The 21,419-nt window shown below is 36.6% G+C and overlaps 1 protein-coding gene across 1 annotated transcript in view; it reads right to left on the bottom strand.

The window, feature by feature from the left end:
- Positions 1-547: 547 nt before the first annotated feature.
- The window catches only part of SHC4 (SHC adaptor protein 4), a 129,186-nt gene continuing 108,314 nt past the window's right edge, over positions 548-21,419 (bottom strand). Inside the window, exons 11-12 of the mRNA XM_034993613.1 lie at positions 10,073-10,326; positions 548-2,998 (exon numbers count right to left, since the gene is read on the bottom strand). Coding sequence (XP_034849504.1) covers positions 2,843-2,998; positions 10,073-10,326 — 410 coding nt within the window. The 3' untranslated portion in view covers positions 548-2,842. The remainder of the gene's footprint in view (positions 2,999-10,072; positions 10,327-21,419) is intronic.

The raw sequence follows: 21,419 nt of genomic DNA on the forward strand, positions 1-21,419 counted from the left end.
CTGAGCTGAAAGCAGTCGCTTAACCAACTGAGCCACCCAGGCACCCTCTCCTGTGTTTTTCTTTCCTAAAAGTTTCATAGTTTTACATTTTATGTTTAAATCCATAACCCATTTGAGTTAATGTTTATGTAAAGTGTGAGGTTTGTTCTCTTGCGTACAGATGTCCAATGCTCCAATGCCATTTGTTCAAAAGGCTCTCCTTCTTCCATTAAGTATAATGTCTGTAGCCTCCTCCTTGTGGAGTCACCAGGGCTGGTGGAGTCCCTCCACTGGAGGCCACAGCTCCTAGAAGGCAGTCTTCCCACAGAGCTCTCTCTCCAGATTATGTTATGGTGATCTCCTCTTACCTGTTCACTGGCCCCAGGGTACTGCATCCTCCCTTGTGGTTTCCCCATACTCTGCCCACACCTTTATAAAGAGTCCCTTTATTAAATCTTCCTCGAATTCCCCAATTTAAGTGAGCCATCTGTTTCCTGTCAAGACCCTGATACATCCTGCAAATGATACATTTTCCAAAACCCAAACATCAGACATATACTGTCAATTGTCACAAAGCAAAGATCATTTATTTTTTTTTTGAAAAGTCGTTTACAGGTATTTAGAGGGAAATGGATTTCCACTTTAAAACAGATGAAGATAAGTGTGTGTCATTAAAATAGCATGCAATCAAACATTTCTACTGTTGTTTCATTTTGTTTTTAACTGTGTCTGTGGTACTTGTAAGTGCAGTATTGCTTACCTAACTACTATAACATTGCAGTCAAATACTGATTATCCATGTACTGGTGCATCATGTACCAGGATCCATGTACTGCTCATATCATTTATACTCTCTGCATCTATTTCTATCAGGAACTTTTTCCTGCAACCCACTTAACACCCTGCTCAACCAGACTGAGACCACAACCCCTGCTCTGTCTCAGATGGGTGACTAGGTCACCCATAAATTTCTATGACCTATACTCATGCTGACCCCCTTTTGTGAGGACAGATCACCAAGAACCAAGGTATATATAAAATTGATGAAAGAGCCATTATTTCCTAGTTGTGTAAAAGGAAACAAACCTACCTAAGCAATCAGTGGCAGTAGAAGTAGAATAAAATCATAAACCTTTACAGAAAAAAATATTACAGTTGTGTGTGCTTGATTTCTGATGATTTCCACCCCAAAAAAAGTTTCTTGTCTTTTATTTAAAACTTAGCAAATATATCACAGTTACAAAGATTAAGTTGTATCTACATAGCCAAAATGAAATGGGGTTAAGGCAACTGTCCAGATTACTCAGGATAAAAAAGCATCCTAAAGTAATGGCCAAACCACTCTATGCAAAGGCAAGTAAAAGGCTGAAGCCGTTTTCTGCTTCTCCAAACAAACAAATCCACCTCCACCGTCACTACTGAGAGCACTCCAAAGTGTCCTTGTTTGTGATGGGAAGGCTCGGGGTCTCTGCTACCTGAATGTTGGTTTCAGTCGTGCCATTCATTCTGTGAGTATAGATACAGACTAAAGGAAAAAGCTCATTTTCACCTTCATTATACAAACTGATTATCAACACTGACCCCTAATAAAAGGAAAACTTGCTTTTTATAGGCTCATCTTATGTTAGGGCTGAGATAGACCTCTGAATTCACCTAGCCCAAGTCCCTTATTTCATAAACAAGGAAGTTGGAGTCCAGATGGGTTCAGCAGCTGGCTCAAGGTCATATCAAGAGACCTGGCCAGCACTTTTCTCTACACAACACTTATCACACCACCAGTTTACCAGTGTACCCACATGTGGCAAACCTTTCCAGCTATTTCCTTCAATATGTCTCTTCCCTTCTGCATTTTGTCTGATCATATCTAGAAAAGATGCTAAGGACACAGTAGGTGAAAGACTATGATTCAGTCACAGCCAATCAAGAGGATATTTCCTGATACTTTCAAATGCATTCAATACTTTAAATAAGAATGAAACCAATTTGGATGTTGAATATGAAGAACACCAGTTTGTCTGCCATGTTTTAAATCCAGGCGTTCATGAGCTTCCTTTGCTTGTAGGGTGGGGGCCGAGGGGAAGGAAAGAGGGAGAAATATGGTGAAATAGGAATGACTGATAGATTTGTCCTCTCTTCAGCTTATTCTATGCTGCATACAAACAGTCCGAATAGCAAAGATCGAGAAATACTAGGCCAAAGAATTTAGGCTCCACCCCTTTAACTTGTAAATGGGACAGGCCAGTGAAACAGACCAATGCTTTTAGTGGCTTTTGATTTGATTCCACTGGCATAGACAGAGTCCAAATTCAACATCAAATTTATTTTAACATTGCAGTGAAAGTGCTACTAAACAGAAAATGTAATAAAGTCAGTAACTATCAAGCAAATCGCTTCTTATTTTTGTAACAAGGAAAAATTTTTTTTGGCAAATAGTTCTATAGTTAGAGAATATGAAGACACTTAGAACTAATCTCCCCAATATGAAAATGTCCCCAAATTATCAAGTTGAAAGGCACATACCACTGCCCCAGCAGTTCATCCAAGTAGTCTCTAGCATGGGAAATTTCAATTGTGCTTTTAGCTTGCTATCAATGTAATATGGCCTTAAAAAGTGACATCCGTGCATATGTATAATTTCTTTTCAAATGGACCAATCCTCTTCCCCTTTTCTGATTTTCACTTTCTGAAGATCCATCTTTGTTAGTTCTTTGTCTTATAAAGGACATAGTCCATGATGGTCTTGGAAAAAAATGTACTTCACAGTTTGTGCTCTATTTTGTCTATAAACCAAGTTGTATTATCTTTGTGTCCTAACACAAAATGAACTTTCTTGAAATACCAGTGTGATGGTACTTCCAAATTGTCATTTGTTGGAATGCAAAAGTCCTGGATTATTATCTTTTCTCACTGGTTGTTTAAGGCTTACTTCACTTCCGGAAGAGATGATTGGCAAACTGTTATCCATGTGGTATCTGATAAGGTGGCCGACATTATCAAATACATGATCCTTGGTCCTTACCTTGAAAAGGAAGTACAAAGTATTTAGGTTAAATGATAATAGTTCTCCTGAAAGATGTAAACAATCAGGAAAAAAAACCAGACACATCCCTGAAGGAGATATTTGGATGAATAACAAAAAAAATCACTTTTCAACTCTATATCCCTTAGTAAACACTTGTCTCATTCCCTATTACCTTTTTTAGCAATTTTCCCTCTCAGTTAGAAAAATGATAAACACTGTCACCCAATCCAAATTTGCAACCAACCTCTTTGCCATGTTACTGTTTGATATATTCTATCATGTTACCATTCCTATAAATATTTAACTGTATATACAAGCATGAATCCCAGGATTACAATTATAACTCAGCAAGCAGACTGTTTCCAAAATATCTTGTGTCTATGGGAAGCAGGCCCTTCTAGAGAAGTCCTGCCTCTCCTTGGAGGCTCAACACAAATCCTGTCTACTTCAAGAAGCCTCCTCAGACTCTCCTAATAGGCATTCATGTCTCCTTCCTGCAGACTTCATGGTAGCTGATTCATAAATATTTGTTACATGGAGCTTCTTGTCTGCATGCCAAAGCAAATTGGTTTCCCTGCACCTGCTTTCTCCTGAGGACTTTCCTCCCTAGTATTACTGTGTCCTCACCCTGGGCATGAGCAGAAGATACTACTCTCCATCATGACGCCACTGGCCGTAATATACTCCTGTGTGGAGGGTGGCTGAGAATTGCCCAGGAGCAGGAAATCATGCAGCCAGAGAATACCTTGCTACATGATTCTGCTACCTCTCTAACAAGGGATTATTTAGTTGTTTAGATACTGATTTTCAGCATATTAAAGAAAACACACATTTTTTGGAATAATTGACCTAATTTGAATATAACTATGGATTAAATAATGGTAATGTATCAATGTTTAAATCTCTTGATTTTGATCACTGTACTATGTCTATGTGAAAGAATATCCCTGTTCTTGGGAAATACGCACTCAAGGATTAAGAGGAAAAGGGCACAAGGTTTCCCACTTGCTCTGAAATGGCTCCAAGCCTTGAAAACATTTTGATCTCCTTCATCCCAACCCCAATCCTTATCAAATCAGTTGATCAGTCCTGCCAGTCTGTGGTGTAAATTCCAGCTCACTCTGCCCTCCTCTCTATATTTCTCCTACCTCCATTCTGGTTCAGGCTTTCACCAGTTTTTACCTAGAATCCCCTACTTACCTTCTTCTCTAAGCAATCCTGCATACAAATGTCAAGTTAATCTTCCAATGCAGGGATTATAAACCATCCACTCTCCAGCCAAACATACCAGGAGATGTTTTAGTTTGTGGGGAGGGTGGGGGGACAGTTTAAGGTAGAAGGTGCCCAACAGAGAGTTTGTAAGTATTTTGAATTAAAAATGGGGAGATCTCCTATAAAAATTTCATTTTGTGGCTTCTTTGGGAAAATCACATTTGGCTACCCTGGGTCCTTACTCCAAATGGCAGCAACTGACTGGAACTGCATTTGACTGTCCCTCTTCCCAGTTGATAACGGCCCCCTGCACTCCATGAGCTTTCCACCATTTGCCCAGGTTTACACACAGGCTGCTGTGGCCGCAGTCACAAGGTGCACGGGAACGTGTGTGTGTGTGTGTGTGTGTGTGTAGGTGTGTGTGAGAGAGAGATAACAAAAGCATAACATGAGATGAAGCCCCTGAACAAGTTGTTAAGTGTTCAACAGTGTAGTTAACTTTTTTTTAATTATTTATTTATTTTTTATTCTTATGTTAATCCCCATACATTACATCATTAGTTCTAGGTGTAGTGTTCCATGATTCATTGTTTGTGCATAACACCCAGTGCTCCATGCAGAACGTGCCCTCCTCAATACCCACCACCAGGCTAACCCATCCTCCCACCCCCCTCCCCTCTAGAACCCTGTTTGTTTTTCAGAGTCCATCGTCTCTCATGGTTCGTCTACCCCTCCGATTTCCCCCGCTTCATTCTTCCCCTCCCGCTACCTTCTTCTTCTTCTTCTTTTTTTTCTTAACATATATTGCATTATTTGTTTCAGAGGTACAGATCTGAGATTCAACAGTCTTGCAACAGTGTAGTTAACTTTAAGCACAATGCCATACAGCAGATCCCTGGAACTTTTTCATCTTACGTGACTGAAATCTATAACCATTAAACAACAACAACCTGTTTCCTCCTCCCCACCAGGCCCTGGTAACTACCATTCTACTTTCTGTTTCTATGAGTTTGACTACTTTTGATATCTCATACAATTGGAATCATGCGGTACTTGTCATCCTGTGGCTGGCTTATTTTAATTTTTAATTAATTAATTAATTTATTTATTTATTTATTTATTTATTTGAGAGAGAGAATGAGAGAGAGAGAGAGAGCACATGAGAGGGGGGGAGGGTCAAAGGGAGAAGCAGACTCCCTGCCGAGCAGGGAGCCGGATGCGGGACTCGATCCTGGGACTCCAGGATCATGACCTGAGCCGAAGGCAGTCGCTTAACCAACTGAGCCACCCAGGCACCCCTGGCTTATTTTAATTAGCAGGATATTCTCCAGGTTCACTCATGTTGTAGCATGTGACGGACTTTTGTCTTCTTATGGCGGAATAGTATTCCGTTGTATGTGTGTGTATGTATATACACCCCACATTTTCTTAATCCATTAATCCATCAAGGGACATTAAGCTTGTTCCTACCACTTGGCTACTGTGAATAATGCTGCAATGAAGATGGGAGTGCAAATGTCTCTTTAAGGTCCTGATTTCCATTCTTTTGGGATGAAAACCCATCTAATAAATATGGACCATATAGGAGTTCTATTTTTAAAAGAGGACACCTCATACTGCTTCCCACAGTAGCTACACCATTTTACATTCCCATGAACAGGGCACAAGGGTTACAATTTCCGTACACCCTCACCAAAACTTGTTCTTTTCTGTTTGTTTGTTTTTTATAATGGCCATCCTAACAGGGGTGAGGTGATATCTTACTGTGAATTTGATTTCATTTCCCTAATGATTATGGTTGTTGAGCATCTTTTAAAATACCTGCTGGCCACATGTAGATCTTCTTTGGAGACATAACTATTCGTCATCTGCTCATTTTTAAATCAGTTTGTTTTTTTGCTATTGAGTTGTAGAAATTTCTTATGTGCTCTGAAAACTAACCCCTTATCAGATGGTTTGCAAATATTATCTCCCATTCTGATTGTCTTTCACTCTATTGATTGTTTTCTTTGCTGTGCAGAAATTTTAGTTTTATATAGTCTCACTTGTCTGTTTTTGCATTTGTTTGTATTTTTGGTGTTATATGCAAGAAATCATTGTCAAGAGCAACATTATGAAATTGTCCTCTTATGTTTTCTCCTAGGAGTTTTACAGTGTCAGACCTTACATACAAGTCTTTAATCTATTTTGAGTTAATTTTTGTGTGTGGTGTAATATAGGGGTCTAATTTTATTCTTTTGCATGTGGATATCATTTTCCCAAAACCATTTGTTGAATAGAGTATTCTTGCCCTATTGTGTATTCTTGGCAACATTTGCAAAGATCCCTTGGCCATATATGCATAGGTTTATCTCTGGGCTCTCTATTCTGTTCCATTGGTCTATATGTCTGTCTTCATGCCAGTACCATACCGGCTTGATTACTCTAGCTTTGAAATCAGTGAGTGTGATGTCTCCAGCTTTATTTTTCTTTCTCAAGATTGCTTTGGTTATTTAGGGTCCTCTGTGGTTCCAAACGAATACTAAGTGTATTTCTATTTCTATAAAAAAATACTATTAGAATTTTTATGGAGATTGCATTGAATTTGTAGATTACTTTGGGTAATACGGAGATCTTAACAATATTAAATCTTCTAATCCATTAACATGGGATGTCTTTCCATTTGTGTCTTCTTTAATTTCTCTCAGTCAGCAATGTTTTGTAGTTTTCAACGTGTAAGTTTTTTGCCTCCTTGGTTACGTTTATTCTCAAGTATTTTATTCTTTTTGATGGTATTGTAAATGAGATTGTTTTCTTAATTTCTTTCTCAGATTGTTCATTATTATTATATACAAATGCAACTGATTTTTGTATGCTGCAATGTTGCTGAAATTGTTTATTAGTCATAACAGGTTTTCTGTGGAATCTTTAGGATTGTCTACATATAAGATTATATCATCTGTGAAGAGATAATTTTACTTCTTTCTTTCCAATTTGGATGCCTTTTATTTCTTTTTCTTGCCTAATTTCTCTGGATAGTACCTCCAGTACTATGTTGAATAAAAGTGGTGAGAGGAAAAGCTTTCTGTTTTTCACTGTGGATATGGTATTAGCTGTAGGCTTTATACATATGGCCTTTGTCATGCTGAGGTAATTTCCTTCTACTCCTAGTTCATTGAGTGTTGTTGTTGTTTTTTTTAATCATGAAAGGGTGTTGAGTTTTGTCAAATGCTTTTTGTTCATCTATTGAGATGACCATATGATTTTTATCTATCATTTTGTTAATGTGGTGTGCCACATCAATTGATTTTCTTTGTTGAACCTTCCTGACAATCCAGGGATAAATCCCACTTGGTCATGATATATGATCCTTTAATAAACTGTTGAATGTAGTTTGCTAGTATTTTGTTAAGGATTTTTGTATATATGTTCATCAGACATACTGGCCTCTGTTTTCTTTTCTTGTAGTATCTTTTTCTAGTTTTGGCATACGGGTAATGCATGCCTCATAAAATGAATTTTTAACTATTTTTTCCTCATTTTTTAAAAAGATTTTATTTATTTGAGAGAGAGAGGGAGAGAACATGCAAGAGAGCTCAAGTTGGGGGACAGGCAGAGGGAGAAGCAGACTCCTCACTGAGCAGGGAGCCCTATGGTGGGGGAGGGCGGATCTCAGGACCCCAAGATCATGACCTGAGCCAAAGGTAGATGCTTAACCAACTGAGCCACCCAGGCACCCCTCCTCTTCATTTTTTTTTAGAAAAGTTTAAGAAGCATTGACATTAATTCTTTAAATGTTTAAAAGAATTTACAAGTGAAACCATTGGGTCCTGGACTTTTTTTTTATTGGACAGTTTTTGATTAGTGATTCAATCTCCTCACTAGTAATTTGTTCAGATTTTCTATTTCTTCATGGTTCAATCTTGGTAGGTTGGATGTTTTTAGGAATTTATCCATTTCTTCTGGGTTATCTAATTTATTGGCATATAATTGTTCTTAATAATCTCTTACAATCATTTAATATAATCATTTAATCATTTAATTTGGCATCAGTTGTAATGTCTCTTCTTTCCATTCTGATTTTATTTGTTTGAATCTTCCCTCTTGCTTTCTTAGCCAATCTAGCTAAAGGTTTTGTCAGTTTTGTGTATCTTTTCAAAACACCAACTTGTAGTTTTGTGGATTTTTCCCATTATTTTTCTATTCCCTTTCATTTATTTCTGCTGTAATCTGAAATATTTCCTTTCTTCTGCTAATTTTGGGTTTAGTTTGTTCTTTTTATAGTTCCTTGAGGTATAAAGTTAGAGTGTTTATTTGAAATCTTTTTTTTTTTTTTTCCAGTGTAGGCATTTATCACCATCAACTTCCTTGATATTCCTTTTGCTGCATCCCATAGTTCTGGTATGTTGTGTTTTCATTTCCATTTGTTTCCAGATATTTTCTAATTTCCCCTTGATCTCTTCTTTGACACTGGTTATTCAAGAGTGTGTTGTTTAACTCCACCTATTTGTGAACTTTCTCTCTGCCATTAATTTCTAGCTTCATTCCATTGTGATAAGAAAAGATACCTGGTATGATTTCAGTCTTCTTACATCTCCTAAGACCTGTTTTTGTGACCTAACATGTGATCCATCCTAGTATTTGTGATCTAACATGTGAATGCTCTGAGTATGCTTGAGAAAAATGTGTATTCTGCTGCTATTGTGTGGAATGTTCTGTCTATGTCTGTTAGGTCCACTTGGTCTACACTGTTGTTCAAGTCCTTCTGACTGGACGTTCTATCCATTATTGAAAGTGGGGCATTGAAATCTCCCACTATTATTGTGTTACTATTTCTCCCTTCAGTTCTGTCAATGTTTGTGTCATATATCTCGGTACTCTGATGTTGGGTGCATATACATTTATAATTGTTATATCTTCCTAGTGAATTGATTCTTTTATCACTATATAATGTCCTTCTTTGTCTCTTTTGACAGTTTTTGACTTGAAGTCTATTTTGTCTGATACAAGTATGACCACCCCTGCTCTTGTTTGGTTATCATTTGCATGGAATATCTTTATCCATCCTTTCACTTTCAGACTAGTCATGTCCTTAAATCTAAAGTGAGTCTCTTCTAGACAGCATATACTCGGATCTTGCTTTATATCCATTCAGCTATTCTATATTTTTTGACTGAGGAGCCTAATCCATTTACATTTAAACTAATTAATAGGGAAAGACTATTACCATTTTGTTAACTGTGTTTTATCCAGGATCATTTCTGTCTACAGGCATCCTCTGACTAGCCATACATTTTTTTATTGCCTTAATGCCATTCTTCTGCTCTGTCTGTTCTTGCGCTTCCTTCCCTATGCTCCAAATGTACCTCTTTTAAAATGTTGCTGTCTTTCAAGGTTCATCTTACATGTCAGACCCAGCAAGGCCTTTAGTTTGCCTCAAACACAGCACCCCTCTATTCTGAGAAACACCATAATGCTTTGGTTGAACCATTCTTATGTCATTCATACTTGTGTTATAATTATTTAAGCATCTGTTTTATGAAATTATAGGCTAAGCACTGTGATAGCAAGGACAATGTATGTGATACTGAACAATGGTCAACTGTGAATCCTTGTACTTCCATGTAGTCGGTATTCACTTAGTTCTCTGAATTGAAGTGAGAAGGGCAGAAAGAGCTGTCCTCTACTTGATCCTTCAGGGTGGCTCCCTCTCAAACCCCTCCACTAGTCCTTAGTTAACACTTCCTGCTCCAGCTAGAGTGTTCAAGAGAAAGGAACCCCTTAGCTTTATCATGCTTCAGTATGAGGGTTTGGACCAATCATTCAGAATAACCTTAATTACAACATCCTGTGAAAACCATAATAAGAAGTCAATAATACCTTGCCTTCAGGATCCACCAGGAGAAGATGCTTTGCCTGGCCTCCCTGTAGTCCACTTAGCACATACTGGCCAGGAGATGTTGCACTCTCTCGAACCAAAAAGTCCCCATCCTTTACCAAGAGGCTCTCTGCAGCCTTCCTGCTCAGCTTGCCATGGTAGCAGTCTTCATTCCGCAGCTGCTGCTTAATATGGGGCAAAGAATGTGAGCTGGCAGGCTGGGCCGTGGCACCTGGCTGAACAGTTTCTGGCGCTTCTAGAGTCAAAACATAAATAGAGACACCAGCAAGTTACCTCCTCTTCCATTCATTCATTCAGCACATACAACTTGAGGCCCTACTGTGTGCCATGCACTGTTTAAATAATGCTGCTTCTGGAACAAATGGGGTTTTTGTTTCCAGAACTTGCAACAGGCTTTAATTTAATGGTAGGTCCAAACATTGCCTTTGGCTTCTGTTACCGGGAAAGGCTTGCCCTAGTGCAGGAGTTTTCCTTTCAGATGAGAAATGGAACTGACCCACGAGAACTGCTTTCATAACTGCAGAGAGAGGCACTTTATGTCCCAGAGTCTGTATGTTAAAGAGAAAGAAGCTTATGCAGTACCCAGATCACAGGTAACTTCTAAAACATTCCCAAACTCTTTGGAAATGTCTACAGTAACTTCAGACTCTGTCCACTTTTTAGTATTTAGCTTTTTATTTTTAAATCAAATTACTAATGTGCTTCAGAGGTGCTTCTGACCCCAAACTTCAAAGCTATGCTGAACCTCACAGCATTCCTATTAAGTGACCACTCTGGTGTTTGTGTCATTCACCTGCATGGACAAAGCAGAGTTAATCAGGTAAAAGAAGGCAAAACATCAGGGAGACCCTGGTCTGAGGCAGCTCCCCATGGTTCCGCAGAATAAATATTACCTAGATTTGAGGGCAGTGGGGATGAGCAGGTATATCCAGGTGGCACTTAATTGTATTATGGATACTCATAGTGATAATAATTATTGTTTAGTTCCCATTTATCAAGTATGATAGGTACTGCTTAATGCTGTCTACATATTATCTTGTCTCATTCTCAAAACTAGAAATGGCAAGGAAATGTATTTTAAAGACTAAATGACTTACCCGAAGTCACACTACTAATATGTTATAAATCTGGACTTTGAAATGAGATCTATTTGACTCCAAAGTCCAAGTTCTTAATCTCCACCCCCTAAGACCCTTGCCTTGAATGTGAAAATCTTTCAGTTTTCAAAATTGGTCTAACCAGTCTACCTCTGTAGTACCTATAATGGTCCCTAATAGATAGCAAGACTATCAGGATGATATACAGCTATCCAGAAGTAATAACATAAAATTCTTAGGTCTGATCCAGGTAAAAGATATATGTTTTATATGGCAAATTTACTAGGAAAATAAGCACAGAAATCAGACTTTGTCTTTTTAAATGCAAAGGATCCTCTGCATAGAAACCAGCTTCCATCTTTAAAAATGCAAAGGTGTATTTCCATGCCCTTATGCAAGGGTCTCACAAATGAGAAATCCTCTTAACTCTTAAGTTTACAACTTATACGTGACAATCTCATGAAGTTATTGATATAGGCAACCAGGGCCCTGTAGACATAACTCAAGTCTCCGTTAATATGTTATAGTTTTGTCTCTACTTAGGAACTTCTCTCTGCATAGCACAATTATGATGCAGCATTCAAAAATATATCTTTTTGAAGATATCTTTAGTCTATATTTAGATGGCTGAAAATATTCGCCTCTACAAACAATCAGATCTATCTACTATTGCCAGAAAAAGGCTGAAGAAATGTGTCCAAATTTGATGAATAATAAATGAAGTTGGCCTTAGTGTTGCGTGCTTTCAGGCATAACAGAGAACTCTGATAAGCAGCTGTGTATGTTTGTGTGAGAGGGAAAGTGTGTGAGTGGAAGACAGATGTTTGCATGCATGTGTGTGGGCACACACATCGTAATGCATGATGGCTTCCAGTTTATTCTGAGATAAGGGTGGAGAGCTTTTGGACAAGGACAAAACAAAAGAAAAACAGACATTATATCATCTTGAAAAGAGGCAACAGATCATGGGCCAGCCTGAGGATATGGACAATATTTTCCTAACACAGTTTCCCAAATTCGCACAATAACAACATACACTGTACTGGGACATTTCAATCATCTCAACATTTACTGAAAATCTAATTTTCCTAAAAGCAGAATATCTGACAGATTTTTAAAAAATTTTTGTTTTAGGGGCGCCTGGGTGGCTCAGTCGGTTAAGCGACTGCCTTCGACTCAGGTCATGATCCTGGAGTCCCGGGATCGAGTCCCGCATCGGGCTCCCTGCTCAGCAGGGAGTCTGCTTCCCCCTCTGACCCTCCTCCCTCTCATGCTCTCTGTCTCTCATTCTCTCTCTCTCAAATAAATAAATAAAATCTTAAAAAAAAATTAAAAAAAATTTTTTTTTTGTTTTAATTTTAAAAGTTAGGCATGCGACTTTTTTAAGATCTGGGAAACACAGAGAAACAAAGAAAATTAATCACCTATGGTCCCATCACCAACTACAACTAGTCTTTAACATTGTGGTGCATTACCTATTATCGACTCCTGTCTTACATAATGTAGACTTTGAGAAAGACAATTATAACTTAAACCTAGTTATTTATATAAAATTGCCCTACAAAATTTAATAAGTTATTGACTTGATATAATTAATAACATCTTTTCTCAGAAGTAGTTGAGGTTAAGGAAGGAACAAGGAAGGCTGCTCTGTATTTAATTGAGACCTTAAAAAGAAAAAAAAAGTGATAGGAATCATGGAATAAAGTAATCATGTCATCTTGGAGTTCCTATGGCAACTGAAGACATATTGTTCACAATCCGAAATTCAGGAAAGCTCAAGATAGATATGAATATCCACACCCATAAGCAGCTGATGGGCAAAACCTCAGAGAGGAGGCATATGGCTTACGGGAGAAAAAAATCTGACAAGCAAAATCAGATTAAACAATTACAAGTATTCCCAATGATAAAGAATGAGACATTTAAAGAAACCAATGTGAATTGTGAAGGTAGCATATTGATGCACTCAATTTTTAAAAAGCACATGCAACTGGATATTTTTGGGTAGTAATGATTATATTAGCAAAGGACTGAAAAAAATTAGACGTCCATCAGTAAGGAAATGGTTATATAAACTATGATGTACTCATACAATAGAATACTATAAAACAATTGAAAATAACAAAGCTTTGTTCATCCAACATAGGAGGACATAAATATGTAAAGTGAATATTAACAGATGCAAAGGGAGAAATAGACAGCAACACAGTAGTAGTAGGGGACTTCAATATCCCATTTTCAGCAATAGATAGATCATCCAGACAGTATATCAGTAAGGAAACTTTGGACATAAACTATACATTAGACCAGATTGACTCAGCAGACATTTACAAAACATTTCACCCAAAAGCAATAGAATATACATTCTTCTCAAGTGCATATGGGACATTTTCCAGGTTAGATCATATGTTAGGCCACATACAAGCCTTAATAAAGTTTAAAAGAATGAAATAATATCAAGCATCTTTTCTGACCACAATGATATGAAACTAGAAATCAATTTCAAGAAGAAAACTAGGGAATTCACAAATATGTGAAAATTAAACAGCAAATGGGTCAAAGGATAAATCAAAAGATAAACAGAAAATATCTTGAGACAAATGAAAATGAAAATACTACACACCAAAATTTATGGGATGCTATCAAAGGCAGTTTGAGTTCAAAGCAATTAACCCTATATTAAGAAAAAAGAAAGATCTCAAATAAATAACCTAACTATACACTCAAGGCTAATCTAAAATGAACAAACTAAGCCCAAATTTAATAGAAGAAAAAAAATATCCAAGATCAGAGCAGGAATAAATGAAATAGAGAGTAAAAAGACAACACAAAATACTCAATTAAACTAAGATAAATAAATAAACTTTTAGCTAGACTTACCAAGAAAAAAAAGAGAGGACTCAAGTAAAATTAAAAATGAAAGAGGAGACATTACAAGTGAACCACACAAATACAAAGGATCGTAAGAGACTACTCTGACAATTATATGCCAACAAATTGGATAACCTAGAAAAATGGGTAAATTCCTAAAAACATACAAACTATCAAGACTGAATCATGAAGAAATTGAAAATCTGAACAGATGAATTAGTAGTAAAAAGATTGAATTACTAATCAAAAACCTTCCTGCAAAGAAAAGTCCAGAACCAGATAGCTTCACAGGTGAATTTTACCAAACATTTAAAGAGAAATTAATTCCAATCTTTCTCAAACTCTTCTAAAAAAAATAGGAGGTAACACTTCCAAACTCACTTTACAAGGCCAGCATTACCCTGATACCAAAATCAGACAAGGATACAACACAAAAAATAATAATAAATTACAGGACAATATCCCTGATGAACATAGATGCAAAGTCCTCAACAAAATAGTAGCAAACCAAATTCAACAATACATCAAAAGAAAGGGATCATACACCATGATCAAATGAGATGTATTCTAGGGATGTAGGATCGTTCAACATCCACAAATCAATCAATATGATACATCACATTAATGAAGGATAAAACCAAATGATCATCTCAAAAGATGCAGAAAAGGCATTTGACAAAATTCAATATCCACTCATGATAAAAGCTCTCAACAAAGTCAGTATGATGGAAATGTACCTCTACATAATAAAGGCCATATATGACAAGCCCACAGCTAACATCATGCTCATCAGTGAAAAGCTGAAAGCTTTTCTTCTAAGATTAGGAATAAAAGGATGCCCACTCTCCCCACTTTTATTCAACATAGTATTGGAAGTCCTTGCCAGAGTAATTAGGCAAGAAAAAGAAATAAAAGGAATAAAATGTAAAAATAATAATTAAATTTAAAAATAATAAAATAAAAATAAAAAGAATAAAAGAAATAAAAATTGAATGGGAAGAAGTAAATCTGTTTCTATTTGCAGGTGACATAATATTATATCTAGAAAACCCTAAAGACTCCACCAAAAAAAAAAAAAATTAGAACTAATAAATGAATTCAGTAAAGTTGTAGGATAAAAAGTCAATCTATGAAAATTAGTTGTATTTCTATACACTAATAAACTACCAGAAAGAGAGATTAAGAAAACAATCCCCGTTAAAATAGCATCAAAATTAATAATATACTGGGACACCTGGCTGGCTCAGTCCAAAGAGTATGTGACTCTTGATCTCAGAGTTGTGAGTTCAAGCCCCACATTGGGTGTAGAGATTACTTAAATAAATAAAACTTAAAAAAAATAAAATACTTAAGAATAAATTTAAGCAAGGGAGTTAAAGATCTGTACACTGAACATTCTAACATATTGATGAAAAAATTGAAGACAGAAATAAATGGAAAAATAGTCTGTGCTCATAGATTGGAAGAATTAACATTGTTAAAGTATCCATAATACCCAAAACAATGTACAGATTCAATGCAATCCCTATCAAAAATTTCAATGGCATTTTTCACAGAACTAGAACAAACAATACTAAAATTTGTGTGGAACCGTAAAAGGCTTCAAATAGCCAGAGCAAACTTCAGAAAAAAGAACAAAGCTAGAGGCATCATGTTTCCTGATTTTGAACTATATTACAAAGCTATAGTAATCAAAACCGTGTGGTATTGGCACAAAAACAGACACATAGATCAATGAAACAGAATAGAAAGCCCACAAATAAACCCACAGTTATGTGGCCAATTAACTTATGACAAAGGAGCTAACAACATACAATGGGGAAAGAATAGTGTCTTTACTAGATGATGTTGAGAAAACTTGACAGCCATATGCAAATGAATGAAATTGGACCCCTGTCTTACACCATACACAAAAACCAACTCAAAATGGATTAAAGACTTGAATGTAAGACCTGAACCCATATAACTTCTAGAAGAGAACATAAGGTGTAAGCTCCTTGACATGTCTTGACAATGATTTTTTAGATTTGACACCAAAAGTAAAAGTGACAAAAGCAAAAATAAACAGGTAAGGGGCACATCAGAACAAAAATCTGCACAGCAAAGGAAACCATAAACAAAACAAAAAGGCAACCTATGGAATAGGAGAAAATATTTGCAAATCATTGATCTGATAAGGGGTTAATATCCAAAGAACACATACAACTCAATGGCAAAAAACCCCAAACAATCCAAATAAAAAAATGATCAGAGGAACTGAATAGATATTTTTGTAGAGAAGACATACAAATGGCTAACAGGTACATAAAAAGGTTCTCAACATCACTAATCATCAGAGAAATGCAAATCAAAACCACAATGAAATAACACCTCACACCTGTTAGAATGAATATCATCAAAAAGATGGGAAATAAATGTTGGCAAGGATATGGAGGAAAAAAAAAAACCCTCATGCACTATTGGTGGGAATGTAAATTGCTGCAGCCACTGTGGAAAATGGTATGGAGGTTCTTCAAAAAATTGAAAGTAGAATATTATATGATGCAGAAATTCCACTTCTTGGTATATATCCAAAGGAAAAAAATCACTATCTCAAAGAGATACCTGTGCCCCCATGTTCACTGCAGCATGATTTATAAAAGCCAAGACATGGCAACAACCTAAATATCCACTGATGGATGAATGGATAAGGGAAATGTGATTGGTTGATTCTACACACACACACACACACACACACACACACACACACACAATATTATTCAGCCATAAAAAGGTAGGAAATCCTGCCATTTGCAACATGGATGGACCTTGAGGGCATTATGCTAAGTGAAATATGTCAGACAGAGAAAGACAAATACTGCATGATCCCATTTATATGTGTAATAAAAAAAAAACAAACCTCACAGAAACAGAAAACAGACTGATGACTGCCAAAGGCAGGGAGTGAGGGGTGGGAGAAATGGGTGAAGGTGGTAAAAAGTTAGTCTTTCAGTTATAAGATAAATAGGAATGGGGATATAACACCTATAGTTAACAATACTGTGTTGCATATTTGAAAGTTGCTAAGAGAGTAAATCTTCAAAGTCCTCATCACAAGAAAAGAAATTTTATAACTATGTGAGGTGACGGATGGATACCACACTAAAGTTAGTGTGTTAATTGTTTTGCAATATATACATATATCAAATCACTAGTACAATGTTATATGTCAATTATACCTCAGTAAAACTGGAAAAAAGAAAATAAGGATATTACATGCTAATTTGGACAAATGTCTAAAATGGAAGAGTGAAGTAAGCAAGTATAGAAAGAAAATAACTTTATTTTTAAAGGAGATAGATAGATGATAGGTAGGTATATAGATGGATAGATATGCATAAGTAGGTAGACAGGTACTTAACTATGCATTAACATTCTGGTAGTAATCAGAAGAAACTGTTACTATCTAGGAGTTGAATCCAGTATTGAAACTTGAGGAGGTACATTTTGTCTTAGTTTTTATACCGTATTTATTATTTGGATTTCTTCCATGAGCACTTGTGTTACTTTTGAATTTTAAAAAATCTATTTATAGAATAAAAAAAGGTATACAAATGTCAGGATAGTCATATAACTAAGGATAAATTCAGAAGAGGGATTAAATTCATGAGAAAAGTGTTGGGGTTGGGGGACAATCTTCAGTTTTCTGTTGTGGGAAGAAAAGCCAACCCTTCCCCCGCCACATCATGTTAAAATGACTCCATCTCTGATCTGAGAGGACTGTAAGTAGTTAATTCTCTTCATTGATGGTAGTTTTGTTTTGTTTTTTTTTACAAAGTTGCTACGAACGCTGAATTAGTCAAAACTGAAACACTGTTCCCAGGGTTAGATTCCTCCAAGCCTCAGGTCAGAACATGTTCATCATTCGATCAATACATAACCTTGTTTTATGTGTGTTCCTGTTTAAAGACACCTTATTTCATGTATATTGTTGATTCAAGAACACTGAACTTACAGCCAACGCCTGCCTGAATGAAGCTTATCTAATATGTGGATTTTCTCTATCAGGTACATCACAATCTTCTGCACTTGGGAACAATAGATAGCACTTCCACACAACACTCAGAGACTATTCTAAAGGGCAAAACCATCAACAAATAGCACAAAATGCAAAATACATGGCACTAAATGGACTGCAAAAGGATACTTCTTTACAATGTGAGAGCTGGAACAGGAAGGCAGAGCATTACCTTGTTTGACCATATATTGTTTATCAGTATGGAATCTTGGGTGTGTGAAAATTATAAAATAGGAATTTATTTGAATTATTGAGGGGAAAAATACATTCACCTCTACAAAGTGTCTAAAAAGTTGGTATAATGTCAATAATAAGTGAAAGTTTGAGATAGTACCCAGAGAAAAATTATTTGTAATATAAAGGAAGAATTGTGTCTATTAAGATATATTACAAAGCTATACTAATTAATATACTGGTATTAAACAGGTAAGTAGGGCAATAAGGCCCAGAAACAGATTCACATACATAGAAAGAATCTAGTCCAATGGAAAGTGACATTAGAAAAAGAGGAGATTATTTAGTCAATGGTGTTTGCAAAATTGGATCACTTACATAGGCAAAATGAAGTTAGACCCCCTACCTCACAGAAAATATAAAGTTCATGTGCAGTAAATATTTTATTATGGAAATAAAACTATAAAGCCAATAGAAGAAAATATAGTATACATTGGATAAAGAAGAGAAAATTTAACCAAGAGTAGAAGGAAAGCATAAAAAAAGATAAAAATGGAAATCAATGAACCAGAAAATAGAAAACAATAGAGAAAATGAAACCGAAACCTGGGTCCTTTAGAAAGATCAATTAAATTCATAAATCTCAAAGAACACTGATCAAGAAGAGAGAACACAAAAATTACCAATAACAGGAAAGAGAGAAGGCATCCTTCAGGCAATAGGAGGATAGTAAAGTAACGTTGTAGGAAATTTCATGAGGAACTGACTCTAAGCAAATAAAGTAGAATCCTACTAGGTTTTTAAAGAAATTACATTGCCAATGAATCACAATCCCTCCTTGTCTATGGCTTTTGGCTTCTAAATTTATCAAGCCCACACCTACAGAAAGTAGGCTGCAAATGTGGTGACGCCCCTAAGAAAGGCGCTTTCTCCAACATGGACTTTAGATGTGTCCACAGAGCATAATGACGGGAACAACCCAAAGGATAAAGCCCAGGCCCACAGATAACAACAGACAAGGAGATTCCGCTCATAAAGCTGAACCAGAGTCCAAGCAAATCATTTTCTTTACTTCCAGCTCAGGGAGGCTTCACAATTCCTGAGCGATGGGATTCAGTTATTGCTATGTACCAGTGACCCCTGTGTGTCTTGCGTGCTTCCCTTTTGTGAACATATGTTTTTTGTTACGGTTATCTTATCCCTCTTTTCAGCACTAATTTTGGGTGTGGGAAGGGACAGACAACTTGGCAAATAATAAGGATCCCCATCCAATCTTGATCAAGAGGACTTCACATCATCCAGATGTCCTGGGCTTTAAGCTGGATGCACTAATTGTATGAGATATTTGAAGGTCTCCCCTTGGGAGAGGGCAAGTGTGTTCTACGTGAAAAGAACAGCTCATGGATATTTGCAGCAGGCAGTTAGTTGTATACCAATATCTGTTCTCCCTTGCATGACATTATAGAGTTCCTAAGTTATAGCTGGGCACATGGCCACCCAGCCAGAACAACTATTCTAGGTCCTTTGAAGCTAGGTATGACCACATATCTAAGCTGTGCTGAGGGCAGGTGAAAAGAAACGATGCCTGCCACTTCTGGGTCCTGTCTTTTCAAGAAATGTATGCACACTCTTCTTGCCTTTCTCTCTTCCTACTGGCTGAATGCTCATGTGATAGTGAGAGCCCAAGCTTGTAGATGAGAGATCAAAGACCTTAGACCAGATTAAAGATCTCAGACCATACTGAAACTCTTAGATCAGAGATGCAACACCTTAGACCAGAGATAGAAGCCAGGTGTTGAGAATCACAAAGCAGTCTGTCTTACCAGTCCTGTACCACCAATCTGTGGGCTACCGGGAAAGTAAACTTTGCTCTTTTTTACAGTTATATTGAGGGAGTTTCTTTGTTATGACTGCTTATACTGAAACAATAAATTGATACACAAATTAGATCATATCAATGCTAATAATTTCCTTCTGCCATGTTTGATAAAAATAAAGATTGTGTTGAGCTTTTCTTATAATGGTGGTGTGATAGGATGGATTGAGGAGCCCAGGAGGCATGCTTGAGAGATACTAGGTTCATGTCTCTAGATTTGTTTTTGTTTTGTCTTACTGAACTAATCAGTAAGCTTCTGTCTGGAAAAGGAGGCTAAGTAGGTCTAAAGAAGCTAACGAGGATATTTGAGGAAGTAAGGAAAGAAATAGCAGGAAACATTAAGGAGAAAAGGTTAAAAAGTGTATTTAAGACATTTTGCAAAAAAGTATGTATAAAGTTATCCCTATTCCATCTTACTTCATTTTTATTAAATCAACAGTATTTATACTTTTGGAGTTGGAATTATTTTTTTTTGAAAGAGCAATGGTAGCAAGAAGCCCAGGAGGGCTATGGTACATTATAGCCTAGTAGGAAGTAAAATAAAGAGTGAAAAAGTACCAGAAGCCTAAATTATTAAACATGTTGCCATCAATGCAGGGAGAGGCAAAAGGATGAAGAAAGAAGGCTGAAATCAGTGAAAACACATTTTGACAGTGCAATTTTGGACAAAACTGGCTTTATTTACTTTCAACTAATGACAGGAATGTTACTATAGGTTGATTTTTACCTTGAGTTGTCTATGGCAAAAGGCAACGTTTCTTTGCTTAAATTATACAGATTTTTTCCCCCTATGCTGTGCCTTTTATTCCCAGGACTTATTCATTCCATAACTGGAGGCCTGTATCTCCCACTCTCCTCCACCCATTTTGCCATCCCCTCAACCCTCTCCCCTCTGGCAACCATCAGTTTTTTCCCTTGTATTTATAGGTCTGATTCTGCTCTTTGTTTGTCTATTCATTTGCTTTCTTTTTAGATTCCACATATGAGTGAAATCATACAGCATTTGTCTTTCTCAGTCTGACTTATTTCTGACTAATACTCTCAAGGTCCATCCATGTTGTTGCAAATGGCACACTCCCATCCTTTTTTTATGGTTGTGTAATATTCCATAACACACACACACACACACACACACACCATATCTTCCTTATCTATTCGTCTATCAATGGACACTTAGGTTGCTTCCATATCCTGGCTGAGTTATAAAGATTTTTGACATTAGAGACCTGTTTATAAAGGAATTGCAGTTA

Source organism: Mirounga leonina, unplaced genomic scaffold (genome assembly GCF_011800145.1).
Source record: "Mirounga leonina isolate KUSES-001 unplaced genomic scaffold, KU_Mleo_1.0 Mir_91, whole genome shotgun sequence".
Lineage (NCBI taxonomy): Eukaryota > Metazoa > Chordata > Mammalia > Carnivora > Phocidae > Mirounga > Mirounga leonina.